At 41.9% G+C, this 22,820-nt stretch overlaps 2 protein-coding genes and 1 long non-coding RNA gene across 6 annotated transcripts in view; 2 read left to right on the top strand and 1 right to left on the bottom strand.

Moving 5' to 3' along the window:
• Positions 1-22,820, top strand: part of LOC129839430 (uncharacterized) — a 200,586-nt gene that overhangs the window by 87,299 nt on the left and 90,467 nt on the right. The gene's annotated exons all lie outside the window — the stretch shown is intronic.
• On the top strand, positions 7,794-11,968 carry LOC129839419 (4-galactosyl-N-acetylglucosaminide 3-alpha-L-fucosyltransferase 9-like). The gene is made up of 2 exons (XM_055906859.1): positions 7,794-8,051; positions 10,664-11,968. The coding sequence occupies exon 2, from the start codon at positions 10,672-10,674 to the stop codon at positions 11,791-11,793; it is 1,122 nt and encodes a 373-aa protein (XP_055762834.1). The 5' UTR covers positions 7,794-8,051; positions 10,664-10,671; the 3' UTR covers positions 11,794-11,968.
• Positions 17,044-21,911, bottom strand: pgap4 (post-GPI attachment to proteins GalNAc transferase 4). Of its 4 annotated transcripts, none has more exons than XM_055906825.1 (2): positions 21,492-21,911; positions 17,044-19,909 (listed from the first exon to the last, which is right to left on the bottom strand). In XM_055906825.1, exon 2 carries the CDS (start codon positions 19,436-19,438, stop codon positions 18,248-18,250), a length of 1,191 nt encoding a protein of 396 aa, XP_055762800.1. In that variant the 5' UTR covers positions 19,439-19,909; positions 21,492-21,911; the 3' UTR covers positions 17,044-18,247. The 4 variants fall into 4 exon arrangements, with proteins under 4 accessions (XP_055762800.1, XP_055762824.1, XP_055762815.1 ...); XM_055906849.1 differs by lacking the exon at positions 21,492-21,911 and adding an exon at positions 21,268-21,480; XM_055906840.1 differs by lacking the exon at positions 21,492-21,911 and adding an exon at positions 20,409-21,258.

Below are 22,820 nucleotides of genomic sequence, written 5' to 3' on the forward strand. Positions count from 1 at the left end.
GCTCCTGGGTTTTTCATGCTTAACAGTTTCCCAAGTGTATCAACAATTGTCCACCACCCAAAGAACATCCAACCAACTTGACTCAACTGTGGGAAGCATTGGAGTCAACATGGGCCAGCATCCCTTAAACTTTGATCATTAATGCTTTACTTTGCTTTTGATAACATTAGCCATGTTTCCATCAAACCATTTTATTTTCCAGACATTTTGTATACAATTTTAGGGGCCTTATTTATACGCTTGTGACATGATGATCGGTGCTTGACTTGCAAATAAAGACAAATACAAATGATCTTGCTCTCATTGTAACCAGGTAGGGTTTATTACCTACTAAGCATGGACTGACAGCGACTTTTGTGTGTAGTCCAGCGGCCTTGATTTCAACGTTCCTAAGATTTTTGGTCCGAACCAAATGTGACTAATTTCAGGAAACTAGGCGTATGTCACTCCTTGACAGGAGAGCCATTTTTTTTTGGGGGGGGGGGCAAAAATGCCTTCTGGAACATGTACGCTTTCATGTGCCTTCATAAAAACTTGTATACCATCTGTAAATACGAAAACAATTGTTAAATTATGAGCCTATTTGGTTTAGCCGCTGAAAACGTCAGGAATCTTCCCGCTAGCTGGCTGAGATAATGAATGGGCTGGACATCCCGAGAGTTGAGTTTGGATTGGTCTGCCATGTAGCAAGCTTCTGTCTATAACATGAGCTGGTCAGTATGTGTAGGTAATCCTTTCTAATGCAGCTTTTTTGAAAGATATCACATAGTAGAACTGCAAAAGTGTTATCTCCACTTTCTGGAGGACCGAGTTTTGAAATCATTGAAATGCCCAGTGGAATTAGAGTATGATAGCTAAGCAAATGGAGCAAATTCTGGTGTTTGATTGCAAATATGCAGAGGGAGTCGAAAAGAGAACACACAGAAGGCTATTGTATAAAGTACATGTCTCAGGATTACATCTTCAAACTAAGGGCAACCATGGCATCTGTGACAGAGAGGGAGAAGCATCCATCCATGTATACGGGTAAAATAGACTAGCTAGCTACATTCATATATTAAACGTTTCTAATTTAGTCAGCAAGTCATTTTCATTTCAAGTTAAAGCGTACTGTTAGCTACAGTTGAAGTCGGAAGTTTACATGCACTTAGGTTGGAGTCATTAAAACTAGTTTTTCAACCACTCCGCAAATTTCTTGTTAACAAACTATAGTTTTGGCAAGTCGGTTAGGACATCTACTTTGTAATTTACAAGTAATTTTTCCAACAATTTTTTACAGACAGATTATTTCACTTGTAATTCACTGTATCACAATTCCAGAGGGTCAGAAGTTTACAAACACTAAGTTGACTGTGCCTTTAAACAGCTTGGAAAATTCCAGAAAATGATGTCATGGTCCTAGAAGCTTCTGATAGGCTAATTGACATATTTGAGTCAATTGGAGGTCTACCTGTGGATGTATTTCAAGGCCTACCTTCAAACTCAGTGCCTCTTTGCTTGACATAATTGGAAAATCTAAAGAAATCAGCCAAAACCTCAGAAAAAAATTGTAGACCTCCACAAGTCTGGTTCATCCTTTGGAACATCCTTTGGGAGCAATTTCCAAACGCCTGAAGGTACCACGTTCATCTGTACAAACAATAGTACGCAAGTATAAACACCGTGGGACCACGCAGCCGCCATACCGCTCAGGAAGGAGATGTGTTCTGTCTCCTATAGATGAACGTACTTTGGGGAGAGGTGCAAATCAATCCCAGAACAACATCAAAGGACCTTGTGAAGATGCTGGAGGAAACGAGTCCTATATCAACATAACCCGAAAGACCGCTCAGCAAACAAGAAGCCACTGCTCCAAAACCGCCACAAAAACCACCAGACTACAGTTTGCAACTGCACATGGAGACAAAGATTGTAGTTTTTGGAGAAATGTCCTCTGGTCTGATGAAACAAAAACAGAACTGTTTGGCCATAATGACCATCGTTATGTTTGGAGATAAAAAGGAGGAGGCTTGCAAGCTGAAAAACACCATCCCAAACGTGAAACACGGGGGTGGCAGCATCCTGTTGTGGGGGTGCTTTACTGCAGGAGGGACTGGTGCACTTCACAAAATAGATGGCTTCATGAGGGAAAATTATGTAAATATATTGAAGCAACATCTCAAGACATCAGTCAGGAAGTTAAAGCTTGGTTGCAAATGGGTCTTCCAACTGGACAATGACCCCAAGTATACTTCCAAAGTTGTGGCAAAATGGCTTAAGGACAACAAAATCAAGGTATTGGGGTGGCCATCACAAAGCCCCGACCTCAATCCTATAGATTTGTGGGCAGAACTGAAAAAGCGTGTGCAAGCAAGGAGGCCTACCAACCTGACTCAGTTACACCAGCTCTGTCAAGAGGAATGGGCCAAAATTCACCCAACTTATTGTGGGAAGCTTGTGGAAGGCTACCTGATGCGTTTGACCCAAGTTAAACAATTTATAGGCAATGCTACCAAAAACTAATTGAGTGTATGTAAACTTATGACCCACTGGGAATGTGATGAAAGAAATAAAAGCTGAAATAAATCATTCTCTCTACTATTATTCTGACATTTCACTTTCTTTAAAAAAAAAGTGCTGATCCTAACTGACCTAAAACAGGGAATTATTACTAGGATTAATGTCAGGAATTGTGAAAAACTGAGTTAAAATGTATTTGGCTAAGGTGTATGTAAACTTCCGTCTTCAACTGTATCTAGCTAACGTTAGCTGGCTGGCTCGCTAGTATGATGTGTGTAGTAATATTATTCCTATCTTAGAGCCATTTGCATTGCTAGTTATAGCCTAATGTCAGCTAACTAACATTTAACCTGGTTGGTTAGCTACCTGCAGATTCATGCAAGGTATTAACGTTATGACTTGGGATTATGGTTCATTGTTTAGCTAGCTAACTGCATTTCTAAACAAGACTCCACTGTTTATGATGTCACTACGACAACTGTTGAAAGATGTAGCTGGTAAATTCGCTCAGGCTATCTACTCCGATTTCTGAGCACTATCGTCTGTGTGCCAGAACGCAGAATAATTGACAAATTTACAAACGCTCAAAACCTGTTGAATACGGCCATTGTCCGTAGACGTTGGCAAAAGAAGTGTAATTAAATTGTTGCCAGCACAGTCACCAATGCTCTGGATAACATAACAGCCTAACCAGCTCTCCTAGTGCGAGTAAAATGGTCAGAGTGAGCTGTTGTCTCATTTGTGTCTGGAAGTAGCTAGCAAGCTAGCCAACGTTAGCCAGTTATCTGGGTGCCTGACTGATGTTGTTGGGTCAGAACACTCGGATCAACCCTACTACTGGGCCAGAGCGTTCAGTGTGAATGCTCTGAGAGCAAAGCGCTTTGAATTTACGGATGGAAAATCTGGCACAAGAGATTGAATTTACGAACACACCCGTAGTATAAACCAGCCTTCAGTCTTGAAATTTTGGGTTGTTTAGTACATGGCCTCACGTGACGCAGCGGTCTAAGGCACTGCATCTCAGTGCAAGAGGCATCACTACAGTCCCTGGTTCGAATCCAGGCTGTATCACATTCGGCCGTGATTGGGAGTCTTATAGGGCGGTGCACAATTGGCCCAGTGTCATCCCGGTTTGGTTCGGGGTAGGACACCATTGTAAATAAGAATTTGTTCTTAACTGACTTGCCTAGATAAATAAAGGTAAGATAAAATAAATAAATAAAAATCCTTAGAGGTGGGTGGGGCTAAGGCTTAAGAGGGTGTGAATTATTCTGAATGGGTGTAGACAAAGAGCTCTCCAGTAGGTTTACCAAAACATTCAAAACATTTTCTCAAAAGAGAGGTTACAAGTTTATCAACTTGCAAAGCAGAATTACTTTCCCATTGTTCCTCAACTGTAGTGTATGATATACCATTTTGTAGCCCGGAGGCTCTACTTTTATCCAATGTAAAAAACACGATTTCAAATTTTGCTACATCAGATCGAGCCGATCGGTCACAAATCACAAAAATGGACATCTATGTTTCACAAGTTTGGATAACACAGTACAGTAGAGCACAGCAGAGTACAGAACATTACAGTAAAGTATAGATCAGCACAGTAGCTTAAAGCATAGTATAATACCGTATATCCTTTACGCTAATGTACTCTACTGAATTAAACTACTGTGCTCTATTGTACTGAGCTGTTCAAACTTGTGCAACACAGCCTAGACATCTATGATTCACTCAGATTTGGCCTGACCAAAGTTGTACTTGTTTGGGGGCAGAGTTCATTAGAAAATATCCAGCATGCTTTGGAAGTGTTTGATTTTAGATTTACATTTTGGTCATTCAGCAGACGCTCTTATTCAGAATGACTTACAGTCAAGTTAATACATAATATGTTAACTGAACAAAAATATAAACGCAATATCTTTCATGAGCAGAAATGTTCCATATGCACAAAAAGCATATTTCTCTCAAATTTGGTGCACAAATTTGTTTACATCCTTGTTAGTGAGCATTTCTCCTTTGCCAAGATAATTCATCCACATGACAGGTATGGCATATCAAGAAGCTGATTAAACGGCTTGATCATTACACAGGTGCAACTTGTGTTGTGGACAATAAATGGCCAGTCTAAAACGTGCAGTTTTGTCACACAACACAATACCGCAGATGTCTCAAGTTTTGAGGGCGCAGGCAATTGGCATTCTGACTGCAGGAACGTCCACCAGAGCTGTTGCCAGAGAAGTGAATGTTCATGTGTCTAGCATAAGACACCTCCGTTGTTTTAGAGAATTAGACACTAGGTCCAACCGGCCTCACAACCGCAGGCCAGGTGTAATGGCATCGTTTGTGCAAGAGCTTGCTGATGTCAACATTGTGAACAGAATACCCCATAGTGGCTGTGGGGTTATGGTATGGGCAGGCATAAGCTACGGACAACGAACACAATTGCATTTTATCGATGGTAATTTGAATGCACAAAAATACTCAGACCAGATCCTGAGGCCCATTGTGAGGCCCATTGTTTTTAAGATATCTGTGACCAACAGATGAATATCTGTAATCCCAGTCATGTGCAATCCATAGATTGGGGCCAAATGAATTAATTGGATTTCCTCATATGAACTGGAACTCAGTAAAATCAATGAAATTGTTGTATGTTGCATTTTATATTTTTTGTTCAGTATAGATTCACATCTCCAAGTAAACCAAAAATAAAAGTTCAATCATAGGATTAAGCCAGTGGCTCAGATGAAACTATCCAAGCATTAGATACATCTTCTTTAAATGTTGATATTTGGTTTCTTGTCAACCAAACACAATTCAGTATGACTTTTGTAAGACGGTAAATAGCCTAAAGTTAAGGCTCTTTCAAACTCATTTAACAGTATTTATTCAACCTTAACATGAGTGACATCCATGGACACATGTTGAGGTTACTGTAACTATAAATGTCTTCTTATGTAATCATAGAACGTTTGCATGCTCAAGATAGCATGCAAAGGTCACAGGTCTGTGGAGATCTTCACAATTGCTATAATAATCTGTGCAGAATCCCGAACAGCATCGCTCACTTGGACTATGTACTTTTAATATAATCTCAACTGCAATCCAGGTCATTTGGTTGTACTGTACTATTATATAGATGAAGGAAGCACAGTGATAAAATGTAAGTTGTTGTATAAATACAAAATATCTGACATTGTATTCCCATTTGAACTTTGTTGTGCTTTTAAATGGTTGAAAGCGCGGTTATAACACATTTAGATGACAACTAAACCAAAAATCAGACATTGTTTTTCCATTGGAATTTGGTTGTCCTTTTATATGGTTGAAAGCATAGTGATAACACATTGGGAATTCAACTAACTTCTGGCTGTCTTTTAGAGTGGGTGAATAAAGGATCAACGTCTCCACTAAATATTACCCACATTTCCACGTTGAAATTACATGGTGTGCCCAGTGGGCTAAGAGAATGAACTTCAAATCACTATATAGTTGCCCAATTAGTTTACACTATCTTTCCTTAAACAGATTCCCTTTAATGTAGGAATTGTGATAGAAGCAACATAATATCAGCCCTTTTGAATATAACAACTTAAAGCAAATCTAACTTTTAATTTGTTGTACGAGTGCATCGGCATATAATATGTTGTAATGAGTCATCATAAAGTCTAATTGTTTGTCTCCATAGTTGGAATGTTAGAGTCACTGTCTGTATGGTTATTGGTTATCGTCTCTCACAAAACTAGACTATCAGCAAACTACAATTAAAAACAAACAAAAAACATTGAAATGGTCTAATGCCTAAACAACAAATGGAAAGGGAGACATAGACATAGACATATAGTCATGGTTCGATTCCCTAGCATTCTGCACAATAGGTTTAGCATATTGCCAGGTTGATACCACAGGAGGCTTGTGAGGGGAGGACGGCCCATAATAATGGAGCAAATAGAACGGCATCAAACACCTGGAAAGCATACACTTATTCCGCTCCAGTCATTACCCAGAGCGCGTTCTCCCGAAATGAAGGTGTTACCAAACTCCTGTGGTTGATACATGACAAAGGAACTGGCAAGTTTAGTCTTTTAACTTGCACCTACACAACAAGCCTATAAACAGCCTGGACAACAAGCCTATTTATCTAATACTGTACTCTCTTCATATGGTCAACAACTTGGTAGGTTATTTTAAATATTTCAATTATGCTAGTTATAGCTAGAGTGAGTTGTGTGGGGTGGGGAGATAAGGCGAGACTAGAGCTACGAAACAGAGCCCTTTGCAATGCCCACTAACCAGCTGTATACTCCCACTTTTTCCCACACAACTCACTCTATCATAGAAATCAAAAGCTATTCCATGTTAAAATGTTATGGGGTGCATTTGCTCCATTGGTTTTGTTGGTAAACTATTCTGATAGGCCTACATTCTGCCCAAATAGCCACAGTAGCCTGCTTGGCCACTGACTAAAACTGTAACTAAAGCAGGTACAGCCAGTGTTCACGGTAAACGTGTGCCAGAAGTTGCACAGAATGCTTAAAATGTTCAAGTTTCCACTCACAAGAAATTTGCCAATGCCAGAAATATGTATTATGACCATATCAAATGGTTTCAGAATGTGGTACTTTGACCTTTCAGGTGCTCTTTAGCCTCACACCTGACATGCTTTGTTCTCATCTTTGGCACAGCAAGATATCGACACATGGAGGAAGTACCTCAAGGCCACGCCCCACCTGCTGACAATCTAGGAAGAGTTTATTCAACCTGTCTGTTTAGCATTTTATTATATTGATGTCCACAAACTTTATAAGTGGTACTTTGGTTGAGCCAGTAGCTCTGTTGGTTTGAATAAAGAGTGGAAAATAAGGGATTGATTGTGTTTTAAACTTTTCAGACAAAGATACTTGATGCTTCGGCAAGGTCCGAGAGGAGTAGAAGACGCTCAGCCAACCACCTTGACGAAGTGCAAACGACCACCTTGGATTAATCTTACTATCGTTTTTGCATTTATTTAATCATTTGCAGTTATATTATGTTTGCCCTGTATTTTTTGTTTTATTATCTTTACTCTGTATTTGCCTCCAGGTGGCGCCAATGACCACAGTGTGCCTCATTGAGGGAAAGATAAAACATTTTTCTCCCAGGTTCTGACGTCACTGTTTATTACCTGTGGCTGAAAAGTAACATTTAACTAGCCCGGGCTCCCTACGCCCCACCCATTTTCCCTTGACGAGAATGGGCGAGTTCATTTTCCATGGCCAGTGTTTGTACATTTTAGACCATTCCATTGAAACCTCCACCCACGGAACGCAAAACAAAACCCGCCCAATGCTTTCTGTTCTTGCTGTTAGGGTGGCCAGAAGGGTTATATTTCTTTCCCCTTCGATATATTTTGAGAATAATTTAAAACAAATGATTACTGTTTCCTATAACTGTATTGAACTAATGATGATGAATAGAGAAGATAGACAACACAGGTGCACCGTTCTCATGGAGAGTGTGTAGGAATGACGTCAGCAGCAGCTCTGAATACAGCACGAGTACAAACCGCTTGACCGGTGAGACTTTCTCTTTCCTTTTCAAAAATATTTCAGGATTACGACTAATTCTATAACCCAGGCTTTATAATTTATTAGTGCCTCGTTGAGTGCCGTTTTGAATGGTAAAATAAAATAATAATTAACATGAATGTCATTTGTCTTACAAGATTCACTTTTGTAACCGAGTGTTTTCTATATTGGCTATACAGATGATTTTATTTCCAAAGATATTTAGCTATAGCATTTAGATTTTTTCTTATTTAAAATGTAGATGTTTTACTATAACAGTACGTTTTAATGACTGTTCTTAAGAACCTGCAAAAATGCTGAAATACCAATACACTAAGAAACTCAACATGAAAGGTGCATGGCAAGTGAAGTACTGCCAGATGACTAGGTTGAAGCAGTTAATTTTCCTCTGCTCTTTAAAATAGAAGAGTCAAGAATAATGCATTCCAACCGTCACCAGATGACATTGACAAAAAGCAGTAAAAGAGCACTAAGTTGACTGTGCCTTTAAACTGCTTGGAAAATTCCAGAAAATAATGTCATGGCTTTAGAAGCTTTTGATTTGAGTCAATTAGAGGTGTACCTGTAGATGTATTTCAAGGCCTACCTTCAAACTCAGTGCCTCTGATTGACATCATGGAAAAATCAAAAGAAATCAGCCAAGACCTCAAAAGAAAATTGTAGACCTCGACAAGTCTGGTTCATCCTTGGGAGCAATTTCCAAACGCCTGAAGGTACCACATTCATCTGTACAAACACTAGTACGCAAGTATAAACACCATGGGACCACACAGGTGTCTTACCGCTCAGGAAGGAGACACGTTCTGTCTCTTAGAGATGAACGTACTTTTGTGCGAAAAGTGCAAATCAATCCCAGAACAGCAGCAAAGGACCTTGTGACGATGCTGGAGGAAACGGGTACACAATTATTTATATCCACAGTAAAACGAGTCCTATATCGACATAACCTGAAAGGCTGCTCAGCAAGGAAGAAGCCACTGCTCCAAAACCGCCATTAAAAAAAGGCAGACTACGGTTTGCAACTGCACATGGAGACAAAGATCGTACTTTTTGGAGAAATGTCCTCTGGTCTGATGAAACAAAAATAGATCTGTTTGGCCATAATGACCATTGTTATGTTTGGAGGGAAAAGGGGGAGGTTTGCAAGCCGAAGAGCACCATCCCAACTGTGAAGCACGGGGGTTGGCAGCATCATGTTGTGGGGGTGCTTTGCTGCAGGAGGGACTGGTGCACTTCACAAAATAGATGGCTTCATGAGGAAGGGAAATTATGTGGATATGTTGAAGCAACATCTCAAGACATCAGTCAAGAAGTTAAAGCTTGTTCGATGTTGCTTCAATATATCCACATAATTTTCCTTCCTCATGAAGCCATCTATTTTGTGAAGTGCACCAGTCCCTCCTGCAGCAAAGCACCCCAAAACATGATGCTGCCACCCCCGAGCTTCACAGTTGGGATGGTGTTCTCCGGCTTGCAAGCCTCCCCCTTTTTCCTCCAAACATAACGATGGTCATTATGGCCAAACAGTTCTATTTTTGTTTCATCAGACCGGTGGACATTTCTCCAAAAAATACGATCGTTGCCTCCATGTGCAGTTGCAAACCGTAGTCTGGCTTTTTTATGGCGGTTTTGGAGCAGTGGCTTCTTCCTTGCTGAGCAGCCTTTCAGGTTATGTCGATATAGGACTCGTTTTACTGTGGATATAGATAATTGTGTGCCCGTTTCCTCCAGCATCGTCACAAGGTCCTTTGCTGTTGTTCTGGGATTGATTTGCACTTTTCGCACAAAAGTACGTTAATCTCTAGGAGACAGAACGTGTCTCCTTCCTGAGCGGTATGACGGCTGCGTGGTCCCATGGTGTTTATACTTGTGTACTATTGTTTGTACAGATGAACGTGGTACCTTCAGGTGTTTGGAAATTGCGCCCAAGCATGAAACAGACTTTTTTTCTTGGCTTATTTCTTTTGATTTTCCCATGATGTCAAGCAAAGAGGCACTGAGTTTGAAGGTAGGCCTTGAAATACATCCACAGGTACACCTCCAATTGACTCAAATTATGTCAATTAGCCTATCAGAAGCTTCTACAGCCATGCCATCATTTTCTGGAATTTTCCAGACTGTTTAAAGGCATAGTCAACTTAGTGTATGTACACTTCTGACCCACTGTAATTGTGATACAGTGAATTATAAGTGAAATAATCTGTCTGTAAACAATTGTTGGAAAAATACCTTGTTTCATGCACAAAGTAGATGTCCTAATCGACTTGCCAAAACTTTAGTTTATTCACAAGAAATTTGCGGAGTGGTTGAAAAACGAGAGAGTAAATGTTAATGATGAACTAATTATATAGAAATTGATTCCTGATGTGACCCGGTACGTACTGAAAGAGAGAGACATGTGCATGTTTTCTATTGGAAATAGTAGATATCTGATACGTGGACTGAAACATTTTCAGCCTTAATAGGTCTTTGTTTACATGCTCATTATTGGTATTATGAAAAAGTTGTTTTACAGGTACAGGATGAGAGCAAAGTACTACAAATGTCTCCCATTGTTACAATCAGACAAGTTCCTAATGATACATGTTCTTTCTTTACAGGAGCCAAAATGCTGTCTAGCATTTACCTAACTGGAGTTTTACGTGTCATTCTGATATCGATTATTAGTTTAGGAGGATTTGTGGCGCTGGTTTTAATGCATTACAGCTCAGCACCATCTCTGTTCTGCCCTCCCCTGCCTGCTTTCCCACCTCAGTACTCAGAGAGACCCCAAGGCCAGCACAACAGCTCATTGGCTAAGACCCTACCAGACAAGCCCATTATGCTGTTGTGGTTCTGGCCTGAACACTACAGGTTTGACTTAAGCGATTGTGCCACTCTCTTCAACATTAATAGCTGTCTCCTGACTGATGACAGGTCAATGTACAACAAGGCAGACGGGGTGCTCATCTTTCACAAATCCATTAAGCGAGATTTATCCAACTTGCCTCGATCACCCAGGCCACCATTCCAGAAGTGGATCTGGTTCCATGTTGAATCCCCTACAAACACAAACAGGCTATCTGGTCTAGAGAACCTTTTCAATTTGACCTTGAGTTACAGGCAGGACGCAGACATCCCTATTCGTTGGCGCTTGACCGCAAGGAAAGGCCAGGGGGAGGATTTTGTGCTGCCCAAAAAAGATAAATTAGTTTGCTGGATTGTGAGTAACAATAACCCTGCCACTGGATCAGGCCAAAGGTATAACTATTACAGAGAACTTGTCAAACACGTTAAGGTGGAAGTCTTTGGCAAGGCCTTTGGCCGCTTCTTGAACTATGAGGACTACTACGATACCATCTCCAGCTGTAAGTTTTACCTTTCCTTTGAGAACTCAGTCCACAGAGACTACATCACCGAGAAGCTAAATGGACCACTTGCAGCAGGAACTGTACCAGTAGTATTGGGCCCACCCAGACAAAACTATGAGGACTTTATCCCAGGCGATTCCTTCATCCATGTTAACGACTTTCCAGATGCCAAAGCCCTGGCAGAATTCCTCCTGAAGTTGGACAAGGATGATGAGGCATATCTGCACTACTTTCAGTGGCGTGAACACTTTTCTGCTCAGCGCCATCTAATTCAACAGTATCAAGAGTTCACCCATGCTATTTGTTATGCCTGTGACCATGTGGGAACACATAAGGAGTACAGAGTTGTTCACAATCTTTACAAATGGTATTTTGGTTAATAAGGCACTTAGTGATCCCCAGAAATATTGGGACATTTACAAATATTTGGTGTTTTGAGCCCCACATTTTCAGCACCCCGAAAAAAAATTGAGGCTTGCCTGGTTTTTGGCCAATAATAAGTGTCACATCAGTTAGCAAACAATGTAAAGAATATATAAATCATTGAGTTAATAAAGCTGCATAAAAACATGGTCTCTTATTTGTTTTCTTGAGTAAGGCAGCTCCAAAATGCAGGTGTTTAATCCTAGCTCAGTGCTTTCTGTGGTGGTGTGGCAAGCCAGCAGAAAATAGGAGTGTTGCACCGTGATAAGCTCAGTGTTCTGTCACTCATGGGAACACTACGTTACCGCCAAGTCGAAGTCCTTAGTAAGGATAGACATAGAAAATTCTAGCCCTTTGGGTCCTGCTATATAGTTACATTGGAAATGCCCTTCCAAGAAGGCTCAAGATCATTGGCCACAGATAAAATGCTGTCAAATTATGTTAGCACAGCTGAAAACTGTTGTTCTGACTAAAGAAGCAATAAAACTGGCCTTCTTTAGACTAGTTGAGTATCTGGAGCATCAGCATTTGTGGGTTCAATTACAGGCTCAAAATGGCCAGAAACAAAGAACTTTCTTCTGAAACGTGTCAGTCTATTCTTGTTCTGAGAAATGAAGGCTATTCCATGTGAGAAATTGCTAAGAAACTTAAGATCTCATAAAACGCTGTGTACTACTCCCTTTACAAAAACAACGAAAACGGACTCTAACCAGAATAGAAAGAGGAGTGGGAGGTCCCGGTGCACAACTGAGCAAGAGGACAAGTACATTAGAGTGTCTAGTTTGAGAAACAGACGCCTCACAAGTCCTCAACTGGCAGCTTCATTAAATAGTACCCGCAAAACGCCAGTCTCAAGATCAACAGTGAAGAGGCGACTCCGGGATGCTGGCCTTCTAGGCAAATAGCCGTGGACACCACACACACATCACGGAATTTCTGGGCTCTTTTATTTCAGCTCATGAAACATGAGCATTTATATTTTTGTTCAGTGTATATATATACACGGCTCAAAAAAAATAAAGGGAACACTTAAACAACACAATGTAACTCCAAGTCAATCACACTTCTGTGAAATCAAACTGTCCACTTAGGAAGCAACACTGATTGACAATAAATTGCACATGCTGTTGTGCAAATGGAATAGACAAAAGGGGGAAATTACAGGCAATTAGCAAGACACCCCCAATAAAGGAGTGATTCTGCAGGTGGTGACCACAAACCACTTCTCAGTTCCTATGCTTCCTGGCTGATGTTTTGGTCACTTTTGAATGCTGGCGGTGCTCTCACTCTAGTGGTAGCATGAGACGGAGTCTACAACCCACACAAGTGGCTCAAGTAGTGCAGCTCATCCAGGATGGCACATCAATGCGAGCTGTGGCAAGAAGGTTTGCTGTGTCTGTCAGCGAAGTGTCCAGAGCATGGAGGCGCTACCAGGAGACAGGCCAGTACATCAGGAGACGTGGAGGAGGCCGTAGGAGGGCAACAACCCAGCAGCAGGACCGCTACCTCTGCCTTTGTGCAAGGAGTAGCACTGCCAGAGCCCTGCAAAATGACCTCCAGCAGGCCACAAATGTGCATGTATCTGCTCAAACGGTCAGAAACAGACTCCATGAGGGTGGTATGAGGGCCCGACGTCCACAGGTGGGGGTTGTGCTTACAGCCCAACACCGTGCAGGACGTTTGGCATTTGCCAGAGAACACCAATATTGGCAAATTCGCCACTGGCGCCCTGTGCTCTTCACAGATGAAAGCAGGTTCACACTGAGCACATGTGACAGACGTGACAGAGTCTGGAGACGCCGTGGAGAACGTTCTTCTGCCTGCAACATCCTCCAGCATGACCGGTTTGGCGGTGGGTCAGTCATGGTGTGGGGTGGCATTTCTTTGTGGGGCCACACAGCCCTCCATGTGCTCGCCAGAGGTAGCCTGACTGCCATTAGGTACCGAGATGAGATCCTCAGAGCCCTTGTGAGACCATATGCTGACACATGCACATTTGTGGCCTGCTGGAGGTCATTTTGCAGGGCTCTGGCAGTGCTACTCCTTGCACAAAGGCGGAGGTAGCGGTCCCGCTGCTGGTTTGTTGCCCTCCTACGGCCTCCTCCACGTCTCCTGATGTACTGGCCTGTCTCCTGGTAGCGCCTCCATGCTCTGGACACTACGCTGACAGACACAGCAAACCTTCTTGCCACAGCTCGCATTGATGTGCCATCCTGGATGAGCTGCACTACCTGAGCCACTTGTGTGGGTTGTAGACTCCGTCTCATGCTACCACTAAAGTGAGAGCACCACCAGCATTCAAAAGTGACCAAAACATCAGCCAGGAAGCATAGGAACTGAGAAGTGGTCTGTGGTCACCACCTGCAGAATCACTCCTTTATTGGGGGTGTCTTGCTGTTGCCTATCATTTCCACCTTTTGTCTATTCCATTTGCACAACAGCATGTGCAATTTATTGTCAATCAGTGTTGCTTCCTAAGTGGACAGTTTGATTTCACAGAAGTGTGATTGACTTGAATTTACATTGTGTTGTTTGAGTGTTCCCTTTATTTTTTTGAGCAGTGTATATACACTCAGATGCTGCCACACCCGAGCTTCACGGTTGGGATGGTGTCTTCGGCTTGCAAGCCTCCCCCTTTTTCCTCCAAACATAACGATGGTCATTATGGCCAAACAGTTCTATTTTTGTTTCATCAGACCAGTGGACATTTCTTCAAAAAGTACGATCGTTGCCCCCGTGTGCAGTTGCAAACTGTAGTCTGGCTTTTTATGGTGGTTTTGGAGCAGTGGCTTCTTCCTTGCTGAGCGGCCTTTCAGGTTGTCGATATAGGACTCGTTTTACTGTGGATATAGATACTTTTGTACCTGCTTCCTCCAGCATCTTCACAAGGTCCTTTGCGGTTGTTCTGGGATTGATTTGCACTTTTCGCACCCCAGCACGTTCATCTCTAGGAGACAGAACGTGTCTCCTTCCTTAGCGGTATGACGGCTGCGTGGTCCCATGGTGTTTATACTTGCGTACTATTGTTTGTACAGATGAACGTGGTACCTTTAGGCGTTTGGAAATTGCTCCCAAGGATGAAACAGACTTTCTTCTGAGGCCTTGGCTTATTTCTTTTGATTTTCCCATGTCAAGCAAAGAGGCACTGAGTTTGAAGGTCGGCCTTGAAATACATCCACAGGTACACCTCCAATTGACTCAAATTATGTCAATTAGCCTATCAGAAGCTTCTAAAGCCATGACAATTTTCTGGAATTTTCCAGACTGTTTAAAGGCACAGTCAACTTAGTGTATGTAAACTTCTGACCCACTGGAATTGTGATACAGTTAAATAATCAGTTGTTGGAAAAATGTAGTGTGTCATGCACAAAGTAGAAAGTAGATGTCCTAACCGACTTGCCAAAACTATAGTTTGTTAAGAAGACATTTGTGGAGTAGTTGAAAAACAAGTTTTAATGACTTCGAATTCAACTGTAGGTGTCCTTCCTAACTCAGTTGCCGGAGAGGAAGGAAACCGCTCAGGGATATCACCATTAGGCCAATAGTAATTTAAATGGCTGTGATAGGAGAAAACAGGATTGATTCCACAGTGTCTCTACATATTTGCATTTACAGCCATGTTATAAAGAAGTGTACAGTGCATATACAGTATTACACAGTACTTTCAACTATTGTCATAACACTTTAGTTTTAGATCATAAAATTAAGGTGAGCCGTTTAGGCACAATTTGAGTTGCTTGAAAATCTGAAGCACAGAAAAATGTCAATGTGTAGTCACACAAACCGTAAATACGTATAATTGTCTTGTAACTACACTTAACAAAAGTATAAACAACATGTAAAGTGTTGGTCCTATGTTTTATGAGTTGAAATAAAAGATCCCAGAAAGCTTGATTCTCTCAAATGTTGTTAGTGAGCATTTCACCTCTGCCAAGATATTCCATCCACCTGACAAGTGTGGCATATCAAAAAGTTGATTAAACAGCATGATCATTACACAAGTGCACCTTGTGCTGGGAACAATAAAAATGCCACTCTAAAATGTCACCCAACACAATGCCACAGATGTCTCAAGTTTTGAGGGAGCGTGCAATTGGCATGCTGACTGAAGGAATGTCCACCAGAGCTGTTGCCATGGTATTTAATGTTCATTTCTCCATCATAAGCTGCCTCCAACGTTATTTTAGAGAATTTGGCAGTACGTCCAACTGTCCTCACAACCACAGACCATGGGTACGGCATCATGTGGGAGAGCGGTTTGCTGTCAACGTTGCGAACAGAATGCCCCATGATGGCTGTGGGGGTATGGGCAGGCATAAGCTACAGACAACAAACACAATTGCATTTTATTGATGGCAATTTGAATGCAGATACTGTGATGAGATCCTTAGGCCCATTGCCATTCATCCGCTGCCATCCCCTCATGTTTCAGCATGATAATGCATGGCCCCATGTCACAAGGATCTGTACACAATTCCTGGAAGCTGAAAATGTCAGTTCTTCCATGGCCTGCATACTCACCAGACGTGTCACCCATTGAACATGTTTGGGATGCTCTGGATCGACAGCGTGTTCCAGTTCCCGCCAAGATCCAGCAACTTCACACAGCCATTGAAGAGGAGTATAATAACATTCCACAGGCCACAATTAACAGCCTGATCAACTCTATGAGAATGAGATGTGTCACGCTGCGTGAGACAAATTGTGGTCACACCAGATACGGGCTGGTTTTCTGATCCACGCCCATACCTTTATTTGTTATCTGTGACCAACGGATGCAAATCTGTATTCCCAGTCATGTGAAATCCATTGATTAGGGCCTAATACATTTATTTCAATTGACTGATTTCCTTATATGAACTGTAACTGAGTAAAATCTTTTAAATTGTTGCGTTTATATTTTTGTTCAGTATAAGTAACTATATATAAGTAAGTATAAGTAACTAACTACTAACTATATACACTGTCCCTGTTAATTTAGTCTCACAATAACATACCTATCAACGCTGTATTGTCATTCTTACGAAATGAGCATTAGTCTTCCGGAGTCGAGGCTATGTGACTACTATGTATATATACACAGTGGGTACGGCGCGGTATGTATAGGGCCACATCGAAAAGTGGGAAAACTTGTTTTGCTTTATAAACAGGTCTATTAGTTAAACATTCCATCCAAAGTCAATGTATCAATTAAGTATTGGCAAACATTTTTTACATTATGTATTATTTTATTAGAAGTGTTAAGTGTACACAGTGCAGTATTCAAAAAACAGAAAGTGATTAAACACATGGATGCTAGTTATACAGTGTCTAAGGTCAACATGAGTGTACAAAACAGTAGGAACACCATAATATTGAGTTGCACCCCCTTTTGCCTTCATAACAGCCTCAATTCGTCAGGGAATGGACTCTACAAGGTGTCGAAAGCGTTCTACAGGGATGCTGGCCATGTTGACTCCAATGCTTCCCACAGTTGTCAAGTTGGCTGGATGTCCTTTGGGTGGTGGATCATTCCTGATACACACAGGAAACTGGAGCGTGAAAAACCCAGCAGCATTCACATGGATTAACCTGGTCAGTCTATGTCGTGGAAAGAGCACCTGTTCCGAAATTTTGTACACTCAGTGTACAGCATAGCATGTATGATGTAAGTACACAGCATCAAATCACGAAATAAACACTAAGGGTTAAACAGTATATTTAATTGTTTTTCTTTCAGACATTCAAAGTGTCAGACATTCAAAGTGTCACAGTCCAGCAATATTGCCATTGTCCATTGGTTAAATTAGATTTTAACAACCTATTGAAGTTGTTAATCCTTTGATTATCATTAGCCTTAGTTCAACAACTACAGCAACACGCTTTGGTATTTTACTTGATACATTTATTTGAACCTTCAGGGGATATGCAGTACATGGTTATGCCAACATAGAACATACTGTATTCCAAAGTGTACCCAATGTGTGTGGAGTGTACCCAAATATTGCATAAGAGAAATAGATCTTGCCTAGATGGGTTAAATAGATCCATTTACATGGGTGAAATCTTACAGTAGGCTGGAGAAAGACCTTCAATATCCATCAAGGACTATCATTACAGGCACCATTGGTTGGATTTGGGAATATGTCAGGGATGCTAGCATAGTGCCATGTATTCATATGGAGTGTTAGGTAACCCTGTATGGTGATATTCAGTCATATTTATCAAAGGATTAGAGTAAATTCCATTTAAATTCAGTCAATTCAGTTTACTTCCTGAGGTGAAATGGAATTGTCTCCAACTCTGATTAAATGGCACCCTATTCCCTACATGCACTACTTTTGACCAGAGCTCTATTGGCCCTAATAGTGCACTATATAGGGAATAGAGAGCAATCTGGGACGCAGCCTCAAATCTCTTTTCAGTTGTTCCTCAAAGAAGTCTAGGCCTGGATGGGTTGGCCCTGACTGAGGAGAAAGCCCCGATGTGGGAGACCAGGTTGGGCTCTATGCTGTGCGCTCTCTCTCCGGTTATAGTCCGAGCCATCTGATACAGAACCATGTCCTTAGCATTGCCCTTGACGCAGAATGATCCGTCCAGGTACTCCGCCGCCCTGAGTGATGAGTTACCCGGAAACAGCATGGCAGGTGTGCAGCACTCGGTCGCCGGGGACACGGCGTAGAGCTGCGGCGATAAGCGCCGTGCCTCGAGTAGGTAATGCCGACCGGCCAGCTCTACGGTGACCATGATGTACAAGGTAAGGAAGAGGAGGTGGGTGGTGGAGAGGGAGAAAGAGAAAGGTGTACCGTGGCTAAGGATTAGGAGGAGTGCGGTAGCCCCGACTAGTCCAAGTCCCACCCATTCCAGGATGCGGTAGGGTTCGGGGTTCCAGTAGCGCTGCAGCCTCTCCGGGTGGTAGAGCTTGACGTAGAGAGTGTGGAGGGCGAAGCGCCGCGAGAGCAAATCTTGGATCACGGCAAAGAAGTCTGCCCTGGGTAGTGCGTCGTCCTCGAGGACCATCAAGTTTTTGGGCCTTGCCAGCTCCCATCCTTTGCGTAGACAGTAGACGTAGTCCCTCTTCTCCTTCTCAAAGGTGTTGACGTGAGCCTGGTTCTTCCACTGCTCCTCCAGGGACCTCCGCACCACCAGGAACTGGCTCTCCAGTAGCGCCGCATCCTCGTTGTCCAGGGGACCGCTTTCCACATCGCACACCAGCACTTCGGCGCAACGCCGCCCCTCGCCGCATCCTCTCAGGAGGGACACCAGCCGCTGCATCACTTGAAGCAGGTAGTGAAATTCCTTGCCCTCCGTTCGCCTGGCCGTTACCACAGTGATCAATAGCTCGGATCCCTTAGCGATGTTGGAAAAGCCAGGCGACCCAGTGGTAGACCGTGATGCCTCCCAGAATTCCAAAGCCTCCTGCCCTCTCTCGTAGCTCTCCGCTAGAAACTGATCGCTCATGTCATTCAAGTACATCGATTTAATGTAGTAGTAGGAATATAGTAGCCTATGGCAGCACAAAGGCAGTACGATGCCAAACGTTATGATACATAAAGCTAGTCCTTGGGCAACAGGGCTGGACCACCGTAAATGCTGGCTCGCCAGAGCTTTCCATCGAGGCATTGGTAAAGATGAGTATTATAGTGTTGAGTAAAAAAAAAGTTGGAAAAAAAAGATTCAGGTTTCAATAATGATTTAACAAATCTTATGTAAAAGGGGATGTTTGCTCTGAGCTGTTTGCAATGTTAGGGTTGGGCAACGCCTTTGTACAACTGTTAATTTCCAGGTTGGCTGTGTGAAAGAGTTGTGGTGGCTACAGGCCTACTAGTGTTGTAAAAATTGATGCCAAAGCAACCATACCGGAACAGCAAAAAAAAAGAAGCTCTGTATGCAAAGCATTGATATGGTTGCTTTTCATAGCTTTTATCCTTCCAGCAAAATGTGTGCAAAAGTAGATATCCACGTTTGATATTGTCCAAGTATCTCTGGCCAAGGAAAAGCCAATTCAAAGTCTCCAACTATACGACCATCTACAAACACTGCTGCTACCTGTAGCATTCCACGGTTCCATTAGATCCCATGTTCCTGGAGAAACTATAAAAAAAAAAAAGGTTATTAATTTTGTTCAGGCTATTCAAGTTGGAGGCACACCCAAATAACATGAATAGCCAGGTGTAGACTGTACCCAAAGTTTCAACTACTGTATGGCAACATTAACTATTTAATTAGATGTCACGTCTGACTTTACAGTGTATAGCTAATTAGTATATAATCCATTGTTTTTAGGCATCCTATCGCTGTGTGTGAACCAGTACAATTACTGTGCGATACAAATTCGTTTCATTGTACATTTTAAGATTATATCGGTAACAAGCGAGTTAGTGCCCCCACTTTACCTGGCTATTGATACAGCACACCGTTGTGCATCATCGGGTCAACATGCAGAGAATAGAACGATCAACATAAGCCTATTTCCTTTACTAAATAGGCGACTGTGCTGTCCAGGAAAAAATAGCAGCAAAATATTAAACATCTATTTTCCTTAGTCTATACTGCGTTAGATATGGTGGAAGCAACAAATAAACAGTCTCACCATAACTTCTAATGTGGTAATATAGTTGCTACATGGCTGCCGTAGCTAGAATCAAGGGTTATGTTTCAAAATGCGCACTTAAGTTCTGCATTATTTTAAATGGTGATCTTCCAATAACACCTGATGCCACGTTTACATCGTAACGTATTTCTTTACGTCGTTTTCACGGAGTCTTGCCCGGCTACCGGAAAAGACTAGTCACAGATTGAACAATGAGAAAGAACGATGAGACAGATATTTCACCAGCTGTATAAATTTGAAGCATCCGGTTGACGCACTCACTACAAAATATGGTGATGAGAGGAAGCCAAGTCGTGGCAGTGGGAGAAGATTGAGCGAGATGAATTTTGGCCGACATAATGCAAATATTCTCATCGATGAAACATTTGATCTCAATGTTTCCAAAACTATAACATGTTACGAACAGAGTGGACTACGTTTTGTAGATTTTAGCCTTTGCCAAAGTTTAAAAAAAATTGTATTGTTTAGAAGGAGTGCAAGGGCGAATTGGGTTATTGCACACGCGCACTCTACAGAGTAGGCGTTCCCTAACAAATATGCAAATACCTGCTAGAACGCGCCAATATAATTTCGCTAGCTTGTACCTGGCTCTGCCCACTAGGATGAATTTGTTTCCATTGGAAAGGACAGGCTGTGGTCTAGCTTGGGTTAGTTTAAAAAATCTTTGGTGTGGTCTTTGTAAAAATCTCAAAATGGAGGATAGTCTGTCTCTCGTCAGAGATTGAATTTATTTTGGGATATTGCAAAATATGACCTTTTCGTTCAAGACACAGGATAAATATATAGCTTGAGGTTATAAAACATGTTTAATGACTTTTCCCTCAACTTGTTTCTTTACCTTTATAGAAAGTCAAGATAGTTTGCACTGCAGATCAGCAGCTAGCTAAAGCAAGGCTAGGTTGAAGATACCTCAGGGTCGTTACAATACCATTGTAGCTAGCAAGCTCCACCTAATAATTATGATTAAAAAACAAACGTCATTATCACAAAACACTTAAATGGGAGGTAATACAATAATTGTATTGTGTATTATTCAACAATACTGTTAAAAATAGTACTCACGTTAAGTAATGGGTAATTGTTCACAACAAGTTGCTAGCTATCCCATAAAGCCATTACCTAAAACCACATATTTCCATCTCCTGTTGTTTGGTAACTTCCTGTTCTTCGACGGACTCTGGACTGAAGACGAGGAAAAGTTTGAAACATGTCTAAATATGCGCTGTTCGTCTCGCAACGGAGCCTTCAACCGCAATGGGATGTTCCAATTGAAATGCATGACATCCGGCGTAATGTAACGAAGTGCATATGGTTTTGCGTATGTGATCGAAGCTTCAGAGAGCATACTGTCTAGTATGGAACACGTTGACGGGAGAACGCAGAGCGCTTAAAATCCTTTACTTATCGGTACCAAAGATTTTTTATTTTCTTTATTTAACCAGGTAGGCCAGTTGAGAACAAGTTTTCATTTACAACTGCGACCTGGCCAAGATATAGCAAAGCAGTGTGACAAAAACAACAGTTACACATGGGATAAACAAACATACAGTCAATAACACAATAGGAAATCTGTATACAGTGTGTGCAAATGAAGTAACGAGGTAAGGCAATAAATAGGCCAATAGTTGCGAAGTAATTACAATTTAGCAATTTACACTGGAGTGATATATGTGCAGATGAGGACGTGCAGTAGAAATACTGGTGTGCAAAAGAGCAGAAAAACAAATATGGTGATGAGGTAGGTAGTTGGTTGGATGGGCTATTTACAGATGGGCTGTGTACAGCTGCAGCGGTAAGCTGCTCTGACAGCTGACGCTTAAAGTTAGTGAGGGAGATATAAGTCTCCAACTTCAGTGATTTTTGCAATTCATTCCAGTCATTGGCAGCAGAGAACTGGAAGGAAAGGTGGCCAAAGCAGGTGTTGGCTTTGGGGATGACCAGTGAAATATACCGGCTGTAGCACGTGCTACGGGTGGGTGTTGCTATGGTGACCAGTGAGCTGCGATAAGGCGGAGCTTTACCTAGCAAAGACTTATAGATGACCTGGAGCCAGTAGGTTTGGCGACGAATATGTAGCGAGGACCAGCCAACGAGAGCATACAGGTCGCAGTGGTGGGTAGTATATGGGGCTTTCATTTTACCTTTTTTCAATGGATTTAAAAATATATATTTATCCATAAAATTGATGCCAACTGATTCATGATTTCGACTGGCTGAGAAACGCTGCCTGCCTGTCTGTCTCCTCCCCACTCCTGACACGTTCATTACTATCTGACAGCAGGAGATTCAATTTCAATATTGAAACAATGTTACAAATGTCGGAGAGACCGACAGCAAGGTTTATACACATCTCAGCTGTTGAAAACAAAATTTTAGTCTAAAAGAAATGTG

Source organism: Salvelinus fontinalis, chromosome 3 (assembly GCF_029448725.1).
Source record: "Salvelinus fontinalis isolate EN_2023a chromosome 3, ASM2944872v1, whole genome shotgun sequence".
Taxonomy (NCBI): Eukaryota; Metazoa; Chordata; class Actinopteri; order Salmoniformes; family Salmonidae; genus Salvelinus; species Salvelinus fontinalis.

Excerpts from the sequence above, each read along its gene's own strand:
- LOC129839419 (XM_055906859.1), top strand. The coding sequence starts at position 10,672 with ATGCTGTCTAGCATTTACCTAACTGGAGTTTTACGTGTCATTCTGATA.
- pgap4 (XM_055906825.1), bottom strand. The coding sequence starts at position 19,438 with ATGCCTCGATGGAAAGCTCTGGCGAGCCAGCATTTACGGTGGTCCAGC.